Source organism: Lynx canadensis, chromosome B1, assembly GCF_007474595.2.
Source record: "Lynx canadensis isolate LIC74 chromosome B1, mLynCan4.pri.v2, whole genome shotgun sequence".
In the NCBI taxonomy this organism is placed as follows: domain Eukaryota; kingdom Metazoa; phylum Chordata; class Mammalia; order Carnivora; family Felidae; genus Lynx; species Lynx canadensis.
This window is the reverse complement of record NC_044306.2, coordinates 127,185,627-127,199,384: the sequence shown is the minus strand read 5'-3', so window position 1 is coordinate 127,199,384 and position 13,758 is coordinate 127,185,627. Positions and strand designations below refer to the sequence as shown.

The window sequence follows — 13,758 nt, the reverse complement described above, 5'->3', positions numbered from 1 at the left end:
GATTAGGATTATTTTTTTTTAAGGCAGCATGATTGTGAGGCTCGGAGTCCAAAAGAGCTGTGGTCATGTAGGATTATTTCCTAGAAAGTTTGTTATAATCAAAACCATCGAAGTGATCTAAACCAGAGGTTGGCCAAATTTAGCCCCTTGCCCATGCCTGTTTATATGAATAAAATTTTATTGGCACACAGGCACATTCATTCAATTATATTTGCATCATCCTTCTTGCTCTGATAACAGAGCTATGTAGTTAAATTTAGTATCAACGATCTAGCACTTTACAGTAAAGTTCGCCATTTCTTAATGGGCAATATAAAATAGATTCTTTATTTAAAACTTCTGTTGAAATAGGGGCGCCTGGGTGGCTCAGTCGGTTGAGCGTCTGACTTCGGCTCAGGTCACGATCTCACAGTTTGTGAGTTCAAGCCCTGCGTCGGGTTTTGTGCTGACAGCTCAGAGCCTGGAGCCTGCCTCACTCAGATTCTGTTTCTCCCTCTCTCTCTGCCCCATCCCCACTCATGCTGTCTCTCTGTCTGTCTTAAAAAAAATAAATAAAACATTAAAAAAAATTTTTTTAACTTCTGTTGAAATAGTATTTACACTATAAAAGAATTTTACCTATAATAAGAACATACTATCCCGAACTTTGAAAATACCTTTTATTTAAACTCGAATGCGTCAGGGCACCTGGGTGGCTCAGATGGTTAAGCATCCGACTTCTGCTCAGGACATGATCTCATAGTTTGTGAGTTTGAGCTCCATGTCAGGCTCTGTGCTGATAGCTCAGAGCCTGGAGCCTGCTTCAGATTCTGTGTCTCTGTGTCTGTCTCTCTCTCTCTCTCCCCTTCCCCTGCTTGCACTCTTCCTCTCTCTCAAAAAACAAATATTAAAATAAAAATTTCTCATTAAAGAATAAATACATAAACTCAAAACACATCTAAAATGTTTCACAGTCTTTAACAGTCTTTTTGGTAGAAGTTATTTTATAAATACTAGTTAGAAAAATGCAGTTTTTAAAAAATGATTCTGAGGTTATTTTGAGTGTGGAAATGAGGTACAATGGACAGACAAAACTTTCCCTGTTAAAAATGTTCTTGTGGAAATGAATGTTGAGTAAAAAAATAAATTTCTTCCATCTAGAATCAAGTAGAATAATGTGAAATTTTGCATTTGTCACTATATGAAACTATCTTGCTATCTGCCTCCTTCATTAGAATGTAGATTCTAGGCAGGGACCTTCTTTGACTTGTTTATCACTATATTCCCAACAACTGGAACAGTGCCTATAGCTTCATAAATATTGATGACTGGACAGATGAACGTATGGTCTCAAGTGCAAGATGTCAATCAAGTAACATACAAAACTGTCACCAAAACTAGTTATTCAAATTGATCAGTATTCAGTTTGCATTTATGAAGATCTTAATAACATTGAATTTGTGAACTTCAACCATAAAAAATAAAGCAGCATACTGTGAGAAGAAGAAATATTTGTTAATTCGTTGGCTCCTTCTGGGTGAGATGGATATAATAGACGAAGGAAAATGTGGACATTGGCGTTAATCTTGGCATTAGTAGTCTAAATTATTTAACACTTCTGGACTTTATTTCTGAAACTTAATGTACTGTATGTAAGGCCTTTAATTCAGTATTGAACTCCTACCTAGTAAGGTCCCAGTAAATGTTAACGTAATGTAATGCTTGCTGATGCTGTCCTTATTTGTATAGTGGGAAATACTTTATCATTTTAATTTTAGCCTAGTGCTCTCTCCTTTATTGTGTCTTCCAGACCGCATCCCGGCCCTGCTCCCAAATAGTGTAACCATGTGGGTCCTTTACTACCTTGCTCCCTCACTCTGTCTTTCTCTGGCTTGGTTTAGAATTGGTTGATGAAAATTTCTTCTCAAACCCCATCTATGACCATCTCAGAAGGATTTTACAGCAAAAACCTCATCCTTCCATATGGAAGTAATTATCAAGTGGCAATTGCTTGTTCTGGATTTATCAGAGCCATACCTAGTTTCAAGCCAAACCAAAGCAGAGGGGCTCTAAAGCAATTCCCTTACTTCTGTCTTCCTACCTTCTGCCTCTCACTGTTTAGAATCCGTCCAGCTTTGGGTTCTTTCTTCCTTGCTAGGGGAAGACATGTACTGTTAGTTCCCATGGTAAGATAGAGAAGATGCAGGGTGAGAGAGAAGTTGGAAGTGAGACTGTGTATATGAGTGCATGTGAGCACAATCTTTTATATAAGCTAAAAGATATTATGGTATACTGATACCCAACTTTTTTGTACTTTTATTTATAGAAAATTTAATCTCTACGTATTCCCACATCCTTTAGAGAAAAGCACTGATACATTGCCATAAGTGATTTAAATGTTTAAGGTTTGAGTTTGCAATAGAATAGACTGGAAGTACACAATAAAATATGGGGAAATTGTTTAAGGAGACATCTGCACACTTGAGTGCTCACTTTTTCCCCTCTGGAGTTGCTTTGTTATTGCAAATTGACAACTTTGCAATTAAAGTGATTAATGATGTACCCTAGTGTTTATGGGTCTTGAGGTCAGTGAGCCCAAAGATGGCCATGCTGTGGGAAACTTAGATAGAGCTCATCTCACAGAAGAGGAACTAAAAATCCTCCTGTTTTCGGTATGATTGTTTATGAGTTAAGTATATTAGATATGGTTGAAGGAGTCACCAAGACATAATGAGTAATGTGAATAATCTGTATCAGTTTAGTTCTGTTGCTTAATTCCTCATTCTTAAATAGCAGTGTGAACATTCATTGGCGACTTCATTAACTCAAAGCACATTATTTTGTAAAGCAATATTAGAACAATGCATTAAATCATTAAAAATATAACTTAAATATAACACTATTCATTGGGTGTACATAAAATGCAGTTTTATTTGATGGAAGTAATTATCAAGTGGCAGTTGTTTGTTTCGGATTTATCAGAGCCGCACCCAGTTTCCACACCTTTGAATCTAATCCTTGATAGAGCTATTGCTTATTTATGGCTTTATTTTTCCTATACATTATTGTAACCAGGGCATCACACAATTCTAGTTTCTAACACAGTTCATTATGTCATAGAATTCCTTTCAACTGTTTGGCCAGAAGTTCTGAAACTGTTTGCAGTGCATCAGAGATTTTTTATTTTGGATACTGCTCTTAAAAAATCAGTCAGCTTTCAAAATAGATTGTTATAGCCACACTGATGGCTTTGTTCTCTGAGTTCCTTGAGCTGAGGGATAGTACTGGGCCAAGGCACTAGTCTCTCACCATCATGGCTTACTCCTGTACAGTGGCTTTGCACTAACAGAAGAGAGAACAATAAGCCTATTGTTGAGCCCATGGCACTGAGCCATTGCTAGAATCTCTGCTGGATTGAAGCACACACTCCACCGAAGGCACTTGTGATGATCACTGTGGTCGAAAGGGAGATATATCATCTCACTGCATATTTCCTAGGATTTGAAGAGAAAAAAATGTAGGAATGATTTTTAATAATTATACCTCAGTTTTAAAAACTGCTTATGTATTTTATTTAAAAGTCTGTTTAAAATGATTGACTTTTTAAGTAATGTGTGACATTTCTAACGTAAAACAGCAGATGCTCAGTCTAACGTGTATTTTATTTTTAAGATAGATAACTAAAAATCTTAGTTTTGAGAAATAGTTTTACTTATCATATACGAGGAGTTTCTCAGGGAATATAGGAAATACATATTTCAGCTTGGTGAAGGAAATGGGATTTTCCTCCCTTAAACACTGATTTAAATTATGCTCATAATCTCTGGGTGTCTTATTAATAAAGTTGAAGATAAAGAAGATACTCTGTATGACAAGAGATTTGGGGGATTGTATGGATTATAATGTTTCTTTTTCTTCATTTTAGCTGCTTCTAGGAGACTTAAATAAACATTTCAGACTTACAGAGATTTACTTTCTTTACTGTTTCTTTAAAACAGCATTTCCTAGAGGGTTTTTCCACTAACTCCAGTCTTGAGAAAGTTTTCCTAAATAAATGAGTATTCTAAATAGATTAGTATGCCATGGTTCAAAGGGATAGATGAACAACAATCTGCAATGTTTTCTTTTTTAGGTATTTAAATGCTCTGAAGGGGCGCCTGGGTGGCTCAGTCGGCTAAGCGTCTGACTTCAGCTCAGGTCGTGAATCTCACGGTCTGTGAGTTTGAGCCCCGCATCAGGCTCTGTGCTGACAGCTCAGAGCCTGGAGCCTGCTTCAGATTCTCTCTCTCTCTCTCTCTCTCTCTCTCTCTCTCTGTCTCTGTCTCTCTCTCTCTGTCTCTCTCTTTCTCTGCGTCCCCAACTCATACCCTCTCTCTCAAATTTTTTTAAAGGCTCTGAGAAGTTCTGTGGCTAACACAATTAGTAACTTTAAGTTTTCCAGATATCTTTAGTAACAGAAACTCTTGTTCTGTGTTTTGAAAAGTACCTTTCTGTGAAACATACTTTGAGAAATAGTCTTACTTGTCATAGAATGTACATACAAAACACACACGAGAGAAAAAAACAAATAGAGCCGCTACTAAAGTGTTAAGTCTGTTTCCATCTACTTTTTTCCATGCACTGACCATTCTGGATATGTTCTTTTATATCTTCCTTTTATCACTTAACATCATGAAATTAGCATGTTATCATGCAATTCAGGATTCTTTCAAAGAATGATTTTAATCATTGCATGTTTCATCATATGGTTATATTGCAGTTAACCATTTCCTCGTTGTTGTTTATTTAATCAGTTGTTTCCAATTTTTCATTATTATAAGTTATCCTGTAGGGAATTAATATCTTTATACATAAAATCTTTTACATACTTCAGATTATTTCCTTATGATAGATTCCCAGAAATTGACTATTATTGTTTCAAAGGGCATGAGTGGTCTTCAAGGCTTTTTATAAATAAACACCAAATTATTTTTCAAGAGAGCTTTAATAGTATATAGTTCTTCCAGCAACATGTATTCTCACAAACATGATGTATTAACATTTAAAAAAAATCTCAGCACGTCTGACAGCAAAAGATGGTATATGTTTTTTTTTTATTTTGTAATAATTTGTAAAGTTTGATTTTTTAAAGTAGTACTAATGCTGTTCATTAATTTTGCAGATTTCATTTGTCGTGTATTCTAATTTCTCACACCACAATAGTTTTAGTGTCACGAATATGTAATTACACTTAAATACATTAAATAAATATACTTATACATTTATATATAAATTAAAAATATATAAAATTATATAAAATTTGTCATATGATTGAGTAACTTTAAGGAAATATACAGTTTCAATGATTTTATGATTCATTTGAGGTTATTTATATATATAAAAACCCATGAAGCTAATTTCTATTGGATCTAGTATCAACTATTTGACATTTCATTATGAGTAAGTCTGTTTTTTATTTACAAAATTGTATTTGTGCTTTTAATGTGTAATGGACTCAATTTCAGAATTTTGAGGGTGTGTTGTCCATTTTTTTTCTGACTGCTTTTCTTAGTTTGGGTCATTGCACTTGTGAGACTTTATCAGAAAGTAAGCAGGGCAAACATTCAAGTTTCAGATTTTAAGCTCTATTGTGAATACAAGATTTCAAGCAGTATTTTTTTAGAACCTTCAGTCCACTGAGTATTTTAGGACTCACTATTATTCTGTGCTTTCTCAACAAAAAAGAGGTTGGACTCCAAAATTAATGAAAACTAGCCATTCTGAGATTCTTGTTGTTATTGCTAACATTGGTTAAGAAGTAACACCTAGAAAAGACTGAGAGGTTTGTTTTCATAGACATAGGATATATGCATTTTATTCTGTTTGGAAACTTGGTGACTGTTAAACATCATGTTCTTTTCTATAAATTGTTATTAGATTGCTAATAGTTTCATGCACCTTTGAGTGTCCAGATGAAAAAGGAAACCATCCAATTATGGCAAGCTTCCAATAATATCTTGGGTGGTTTTAATAAGTAGATCCTTTGTGATTACATCTTATTGTGAAATTTCAATGAAAGGAAGATTCCACTGTTCTGTACTTGAACTTGTTTCCTTTGCTTATTATAACAGCCCTATAAGCTAAAAGAAATTTGAGAGTCTATTTGAGAGTACACATGGAAAGTTATGCAACTTCACAGAGTATAATTCTATATTGTAGTAATCGAGTGTTAGCATCCATTGTAGCCTCATTAGGTTAGCCAATTTTTCAGTCAGTGCTTGCCCTAACTAATCAAATTAGTTGTTATTGGAAAATTCAGTTGCTGCTAAAAAATGCTGGTTGGAGTTCATTATTAGGTTATAGTCATAGAGATCAAATATCCTATGCTAGCTTCTTTTATCAGTTATCTGTTATCTCTGTAAGTAAAACAGCCTCATGGTTTGTAGCTTAAAATTGTTGTCACTTATTTACTTACTATGGTTACATTTCTTGAATTTTGTACTTGATATCTTATCTATAGTTTTGTATTATAAGAAGAGTCACATTGCTTCTGGCATTATTAAACATAATATGTACTTTAAGACTGGGTAAATAGCCTTTAAGTTATTAGCTTTCCTGATCATTTAGTTATCCTTGACTACAACTTGTATATTGCAATATATAATAAGTATATATAAGTTCTATCCTATATAATTTACTTACTGTAAACTTTGAAATACCTCATCTGAAAAATGGGGATAATGATAGTTGCTACTTTGGTTAATTTGTCATGATTATATGAGATAATTGTTCTAAGTCAATTATTGTTACTGTTAGTCCATGCTAATCAAAATGACAATAATAATACAAAAAAGCATATATCGAAAATAGTTAATTTGAATTTTGAAATAGGTTCTATGCATGGATTTTTGTCCTTCTTTCCTTGTTCTCTCCTTTTCACACTCATTACTGATGACCTGTTACATGCCAGGCACAGTGCTGATATAGACACACAAATGGGACATGGTCATTTCTTCACTGAAATAATAGCCTAATGGAAGAACTTACAGTTTAGTTTTAGTGTATCAAATATTAACTTGCATAAACACGTAAGAATATAAATACAAAATAAATACTCATTTGGTGACCGAGTTCAACCAGAATTTATTCGGTATCTTCGTAGAGACCCGATATCCTGTGGACGTATTCGTGGATGTTAGGTAGGAGAAAAGGCAGGTACTATTGGAGACAGAGGTTCAGATAAGGTATTTCAACTTCCCAGGGATGAGAAAGTCATGTTTAGTATACTTTTCCCTTTTGGGTGGGGAATAACCTTACTTGAAAGCTTAAACACGGGTGCATTAGGAAACATGATTGGTGTTTGTCTTCCCTCATTTGAGTAAGTAGAGAACTAATGAATACTTAGTGTTTAAGGATGTTGGTCCTTGCAGCATTTTGAGTTACATGAGTTAATTAATTAGTAGATTACGAATAGTCAAGATTATGAATTATGAAGCTATAAATTCTGATGATATATTAAGGTATATACTAATAAAAATTCCATTAACTAGATGTTTGCAAAAATTTATGTGTTTTTTTTTTTTCCCCTTTTTCTTTCTTTTTTTTTTCTCTTCAGGGCCTCTGCTACACCCAAGCCTGAGCCAGTCCCCGTTCAAAAGGTATGTTTCTCATCTAGTATCGCTAGATACCACTTGATAGTCCTTCCTGGATCACTGTTATTTCCATTTCCTGTCTTAGGCCATTGTGACAATTTATAGTTTCAGTATAATTTTCCTCACAGTTCTTTTCCTTTAAAGATTTGGGGGCGGAGGGATGGAAATCAACACATAATTAGAGTCTGTAATTGTACCTATATTATTAAAGCATGATTTCCAGGGCCATATATTATCAATAACTTATGTTCATATATCTTACATCCACGTTCACTTTTAATTTGCCTATCTTAAGTCACATAATTTAAAGAAAGTAAATATACTGAAAATGAGTATCACAAGTCTTTAATAACATTTTATTAGTAATATTAATAGATTTTTAATTGCATTTTAAGAGTATTTTGGATTAGGTTATTGACAGGTACCTTTTTTCTCTCATATATATCCTCAAAATGTCCCAAACCATTATTCGCATACAGCTGGTTTATACTTTTGGGGGGTTTTCCCCTTTATTTCACTTGTCCTTTTTATTGAATTCTTTATGTTGATGTGCTGAGACATTAAGTTACTTTCCCCCCTCAATTAGCTTTATTATTTCTATAAGATTAATTTAGATTATTACTTATTTTTTTTTAAATATAATAGAGCCACATTGTAAGTTTTTTTAAAAAATTGATTGTTTTTCTTTTGGGATGGTAGGATGAGTAGGTATTTATTTATGAATGTCATAGGAACTTGTTTTTTTTTTTTTTTAACTTTACACTTTCTTTGGAATAAGGATTTGCAAATACAAATTAACATTTTGGGAGGAATTGACCTTTTTTAGTAGTTAATTTTTCTTTGAGAAACGGCAATGAAGAAACATCTAAGATCATTTTTTTCCTCATGTAACTATTAGCTATTTATTTTGGAAAAGGGAAAGAATTTTATTCTATCTCCAAATAATATCTCAAAACATTCCAGAGAGAGAAACAGGTGGATTGTTGACATTTTTCTTTTAAGTAATATATTCATTCACAATGATTCATCAGAATGTGCACATTTCTGAGTTAGATGAAAATGGTCTTTGTTCTTCCATTTTAGCATACTAAAAAAATTGAACACTTAAAAATGTGCTGCTGTTTCCTCATGAGTCAAAATTCTATACTCTGGAGAGTAAACATTTTTATTTATTTATTTTTTTTAATTTTTTTTTTTTTTTCAACGTTTATTTATTTTTGGGACAGAGAGAGACAGAGCATGAACGGGGGAGGGGCAGAGAGAGAGGGAGACACAGAATCGGAAACAGGCTCCAGGCTCCGAGCCATCAGCCCAGAGCCTGACGCGGGGCTCGAACTCACGGACCGCGAGATCGTGACCTGGCTGAAGTCGGACGCTTAACCGACTGCGCCACCCAGGCGCCCCCAAGAGAGTAAACATTTTTAAAAGATGAAATTATAATTAAGACTCTGGATATTTTAAATGTTTCCATTGGCAATATTTTGTTTATTGTGGGGTATTTAAATTTTTTCCTTTTGGAAAATTTAAAGTGTATATTGACACGTATGATGACGTGTTTAGTCTTTTTGATAGTGTCCTGCTCTGAGTTCCTAAATATTTTGAAACTTATTTCATTTTTATAAAAAATATACTCATTGTGTGCATCGTGTTACGCATGTTGGGACCAGTTGGCATGCATGTTATGCTCATTGTTTTTATCTAGAAACATGTAAAGTTTGGGCTGCTAACACGATTGTGTTTGTCTTTTTAAAAACCAGCTGTGTGTTCTTTTCAGTGAATCTATCTTGCATGTATATGGTGTGTTTTTGTGTGTGTTTATTTTTATTTCACATAGGGAGAACCTAAAGAAGTAGTTAAACCTGTGCCCATTCCATCTCCTGCTGTGTCCAAAGTCACTTCCACAACCAACACGGCCTACAATAAGGCACCACGACCCTTTGGTTCTGTGTCTTCACCAAAAGTCACATCCATCCCGTCACCATCGTCCGCCTTCACCCCACCCCATGCGACCACTTCATCACACGCTTCCCCTCCACCCGTGGCTGCTGTCACTCCTCCCTCATTCGCTGCATCTGGACTGCATGCTAATGCCAATCTTAGTGCTGACCAGCATTCGTCTGCATTGAGCGCTGGTAAACCTGCAGTTAATGTCCCACGGCAGCCCACAGTCACCAGCGTGTGTTCCGAGACTGCTCAGGAGCTAGCAGAGGGGCAGAGAAGAGGATCCCAGGGTGACAGTAAACAGCAAAATGGGTAGGTGCCCAAGGGTGCTTTCTGCTCTTATCCAAACTCTTCTTTCAGGCAGTTTCCAGGAAATAATCTATATCCCCCCGCCCCCAATCAGCTGTTCTTTGAAGGAACGGAGATGAAGTTTCATTTGCTTCATTAACATGTAGCTTTATATTATATATGTACAGCACTTTCTGCAAGGCAATTATAGGTTAACCAAAACCTAAATATGCATTTTGATATGTTATGAACCATGTAACATGCTCTGTAACTCTTTCTCCAAGTCCTGGCATAACAAGGAGCAGCTGGCACTTATAATGCAAGGCAGAGCCTGAATCTTTCTTTCTCAATTTTTCCGTCCTTTTATTAGTCACCAAAAGTTTAAACAGACTGGTTAAAGTTGTGTCAGCTTATGTATCTCACCCTAAGGAGAGAGGAAGTGAGGAGTTTGAAAAGCTTTTTTTCTTGGGAAGTAGTCTTAAGACAGAAAACAAATTTAGTTTTGACTCATGTCTATGTATGATGCATTAGCTTAGGTCGGATAGCCAGCAACATTCTTTTCAGATAAGCTTAGGCTAGAATTTAGTCTGTAAAAGCAAACAGTAATGGTAAAACAATAACATCAAAGGATGCGTCACAAACATCAGAAGCAAAGTAGGGAATATTTTCATTGTAAAGGTTTTTCTAAAATGAATGGATTTACAGAAGTGGGTACTAAATACATAATGTCAGTGGAAGGTTTTGGAATTCCATTCCTTGTGATTTTTCCCTTTTTGAGGTATTTTTTTTAAAGAGTGAAGTCCATTTTCAGCAGCCTCCATTTCTAGATGGTCATTTTAGTCTTTTTGGAATTCAGTGACCATACTTGAAGTCAAAGTCATTTGTGTAAAATCATTTTGATCAGATTTATTGTGACAAAAACGTGCTTTAAAAGGGAAATCATCTGCATGCATGATGGTTTTTACCAATGCCAGTTCCCAGGGAAGTATAATTAAAATAATTGCGTGGATAGGTCCTTTCTGAGGTAATCCCTTCCGAATGTTAATTCGTGTAATGAAGGGGCTGTGCTGTCTGTAGCACTGCTGCCATGGCAACCTTGGGGCTTTGAAATGGAAGGTGGCAGATCTCCAAGGCTGCTGCTGAGAGAAAGAGCAGGAGGTCTGGAAGAACAGCTACTGGTCCCAACATACGGTTTTGTGGTTGTGGGTGGCTTTTTAAAGTTTTGACATACATATGAGTAAAACTAGGGTCCTTCAAAGCAAGTTATTTCTTCTTTGAGGAAAAGAAATAGTATGTAGTGTTGGGTTGTATTTTTTTTTTTTTTTTTTGTATGTTTCTTTTCAGACAGCAGATTTTAATCAGAGTAGATATTCTGGAAAGAAAGATGCAGCCTGTCAAATTGTTGGCCCCATAGAAAACTCAGGGCAGAAGTTTGCTATGTTGATGAAATTCCAGTTTCAGTATATAAAAGTCCCCTGGAAGAAGTGTCTGAACAAACATTTTCTCCTTACTAACATATCTTGAAATTTTATAAGATAGTCTTCTGAATGGAAACTTGTAGAGATAAAAGTAAATTGAGGTTATGGCAGTGGGTACTTCATTTAAAACGTGGAACTATGAATATGAAGCTTAAAGTTTTGTTTTATAACTACAGCTTGGATGATTAAACTTAAAATGATTTACAGCTTATTATTTTCAAAATGAAACTGTAGGCAGTGGTGTAGTCGTAGGGCCTCGGGGATGGCTTTTTAATCAATGGACATGTGATTGCCGAGCCTGTGCCTGTGTCTAGGTCTGTGCAAGATTCGGAGAAAAGGGGTTATCGCATATTTGGCATCATTAGCAAGCAAGTTACAGCTTTGCGTTTGCAAACTGGGTAGATTTTAAAACAGCTCGATTTCAAATGTCCAGATGTTGGACAGTGAAAACTGGATCACCTGAAAACGGAGTGCCTGTGGTGTCTGTGAAATTCTACGACACATTTGCCGTGCCATTTCTCTCACTACATTTAGATTAGAGAAATCAAAAAAAAAAAAAATAGATCAGACACTTTACTAGTCAGTGATGAGTCATTTTGAAGAGGTGCGTTGACGAGTGTGTTTCCTTCATCAGGAATCAAACTGTTTTTCCGAAATCATTGTCAGACTATTTAGTAATTATGTGATTAGTAATTTCTTCATGTTTTTATAATATTACCAAAGGTATGCAAAAAAAACCCTTTCAAAGTTGAGAGTTGTTACTTTTTTATTAATTACTTTTTATTTTAAAAATAATACATTACAGGAACCAAAAATTTAAAGAGTTCAGAAGGGTATAAAGCTAAATTTGTAAGTTGTCTTTTTCCTCAAAGCAGAAAGATTATTAGTCCTTAAGTGATTTAAAGTAACTGGCTCATATGCCAATTTGATAGGCATCTCACCCAAATTTATATAGGATTAGTAAACATAAGACACAAAAAGAGTATGTCTTCATTATGCATTATTACTGAGAAATAGTTATTCATTGTAAAGTATGAGGTCTATAATTATGCTGATAGTTTTAGAATATTTCTTAACAATACTATGTAAGTGTTCTTGTTCCTTCTTATAAATAATAATGAACAGGGCCCTTTAGGAAATTTTTAATCTTTCTTCTACATAAACAAATTACTGGTCTTGCTATTTTCCTAACTCCTTTCCCCACTTACTCTACTTAGAGCAAAATGGGACTTTATATTCCAAAGCAGAAGGAAAGCTATTTTGCATCAAGTAGTTTAAGTAATTTACCTTTTCGCTTTCCATGTGCCCTTGCATTATAATGTGCCACTGCTTTAAAGAGGTAAGTCTTTCATGTATCCTTTATTAATTTCAATTTTGTTGGACTGCAATTTCTTCTAACAGTTCCAATGTGTTATTTTGAAGAACTTGGCCTTGGAAGATGCAAAATATAATGGTACGGTAGTAATATTTTTAAATGCTTTTCTCTTTACAGAAAACACAAGTGACAAAGTTAGTATCCACATTACTGGAGAGGAAATATGGTGATTTATATATGAGTAAATAGCATGAATGTGTCCGATTTTTGCAAAATTGAGTTACATTTTGCAAAATAGCTGTCATTTAGAAGAACCATATTTAGTGTTTTCAATAAGTTTGGTTTGCATCGCTATGTTGTAGTGAATTGCTTTATGGCAAAAAATAGTCGTGTTTAACTTTTGTCATAAAATATATGTGGGGTTTGCTGTGTAGTGGTTTACAAGAGATAATGCTTGGGGAATGTAATTTGTGTGGGTTGAGACTATTAGAAGATAAAGAGAAAGATACAAGAGAAATCATAAACAGATGTACCACCAGTGAATAGCATATATAAAACTGAGTTGGTTTCCAAATTCATATAACAAACCAGTGTTTCCCAGGTAAAGTCTCTAAGAACCGTTTTTATTTTTTAAACAACGTTGCTGACAGTTTTAGACTTTTCTGTGTACTGTTGTGTGTCACTGCATAATAGAAAGTTTATGCATACCTTTGAAATTGGTTAAGAGTGATAGTTACTGACTTATTAAATGTCACAGGTAGTTGACATAGACATTGGACATCACGGTGGTATACTTTAAAACCACGCTTTTGTGTCTGTTGGTATTGATGGTAAACTGGCTGGGGATTAGTAGCCTTAAAATAGATAAAAATCACATTAGATAAGGACTTAAATTAATTTCGTGTTACGATTATTCTGAGCATGTGCTGAAATTTATCTACGTTGTAGATTAGAATGGGAAATACGGAATATTTAACTATCTTAGACACATTCAAGAGAATTAACAATCAAATTACTAGAACCTTTGTTCCAGTGTGGCTGTGGTCCCACTAATTGAATAATTAGTTCCATGTTATATACACATAGGAATATAGTGTATCAGCATACTAGTGAAACATCCTCAAAC

General features: G+C 34.7%; 1 protein-coding gene across 5 annotated transcripts in view; it reads left to right on the top strand.

Moving 5' to 3' along the window:
* The window catches only part of PDLIM5 (PDZ and LIM domain 5), a 223,228-nt gene that overhangs the window by 114,271 nt on the left and 95,199 nt on the right, over nt 1-13,758 (top strand). For 3 of the 5 annotated variants that reach the window (XM_032592935.1, XM_030313420.1, XM_030313418.1), the window contains exons 4-5: nt 7,574-7,616; nt 9,772-9,863. In XM_032592935.1, the coding sequence (XP_032448826.1) occupies nt 7,574-7,616; nt 9,772-9,863 (135 nt within the window). Of the gene's footprint in view, nt 1-7,573; nt 7,617-9,444; nt 9,864-12,809; nt 12,827-13,758 lie in introns of all 5 variants that reach the window. The other 2 variants (XM_030313417.1, XM_030313419.1) reach the window with 2 other exon arrangements.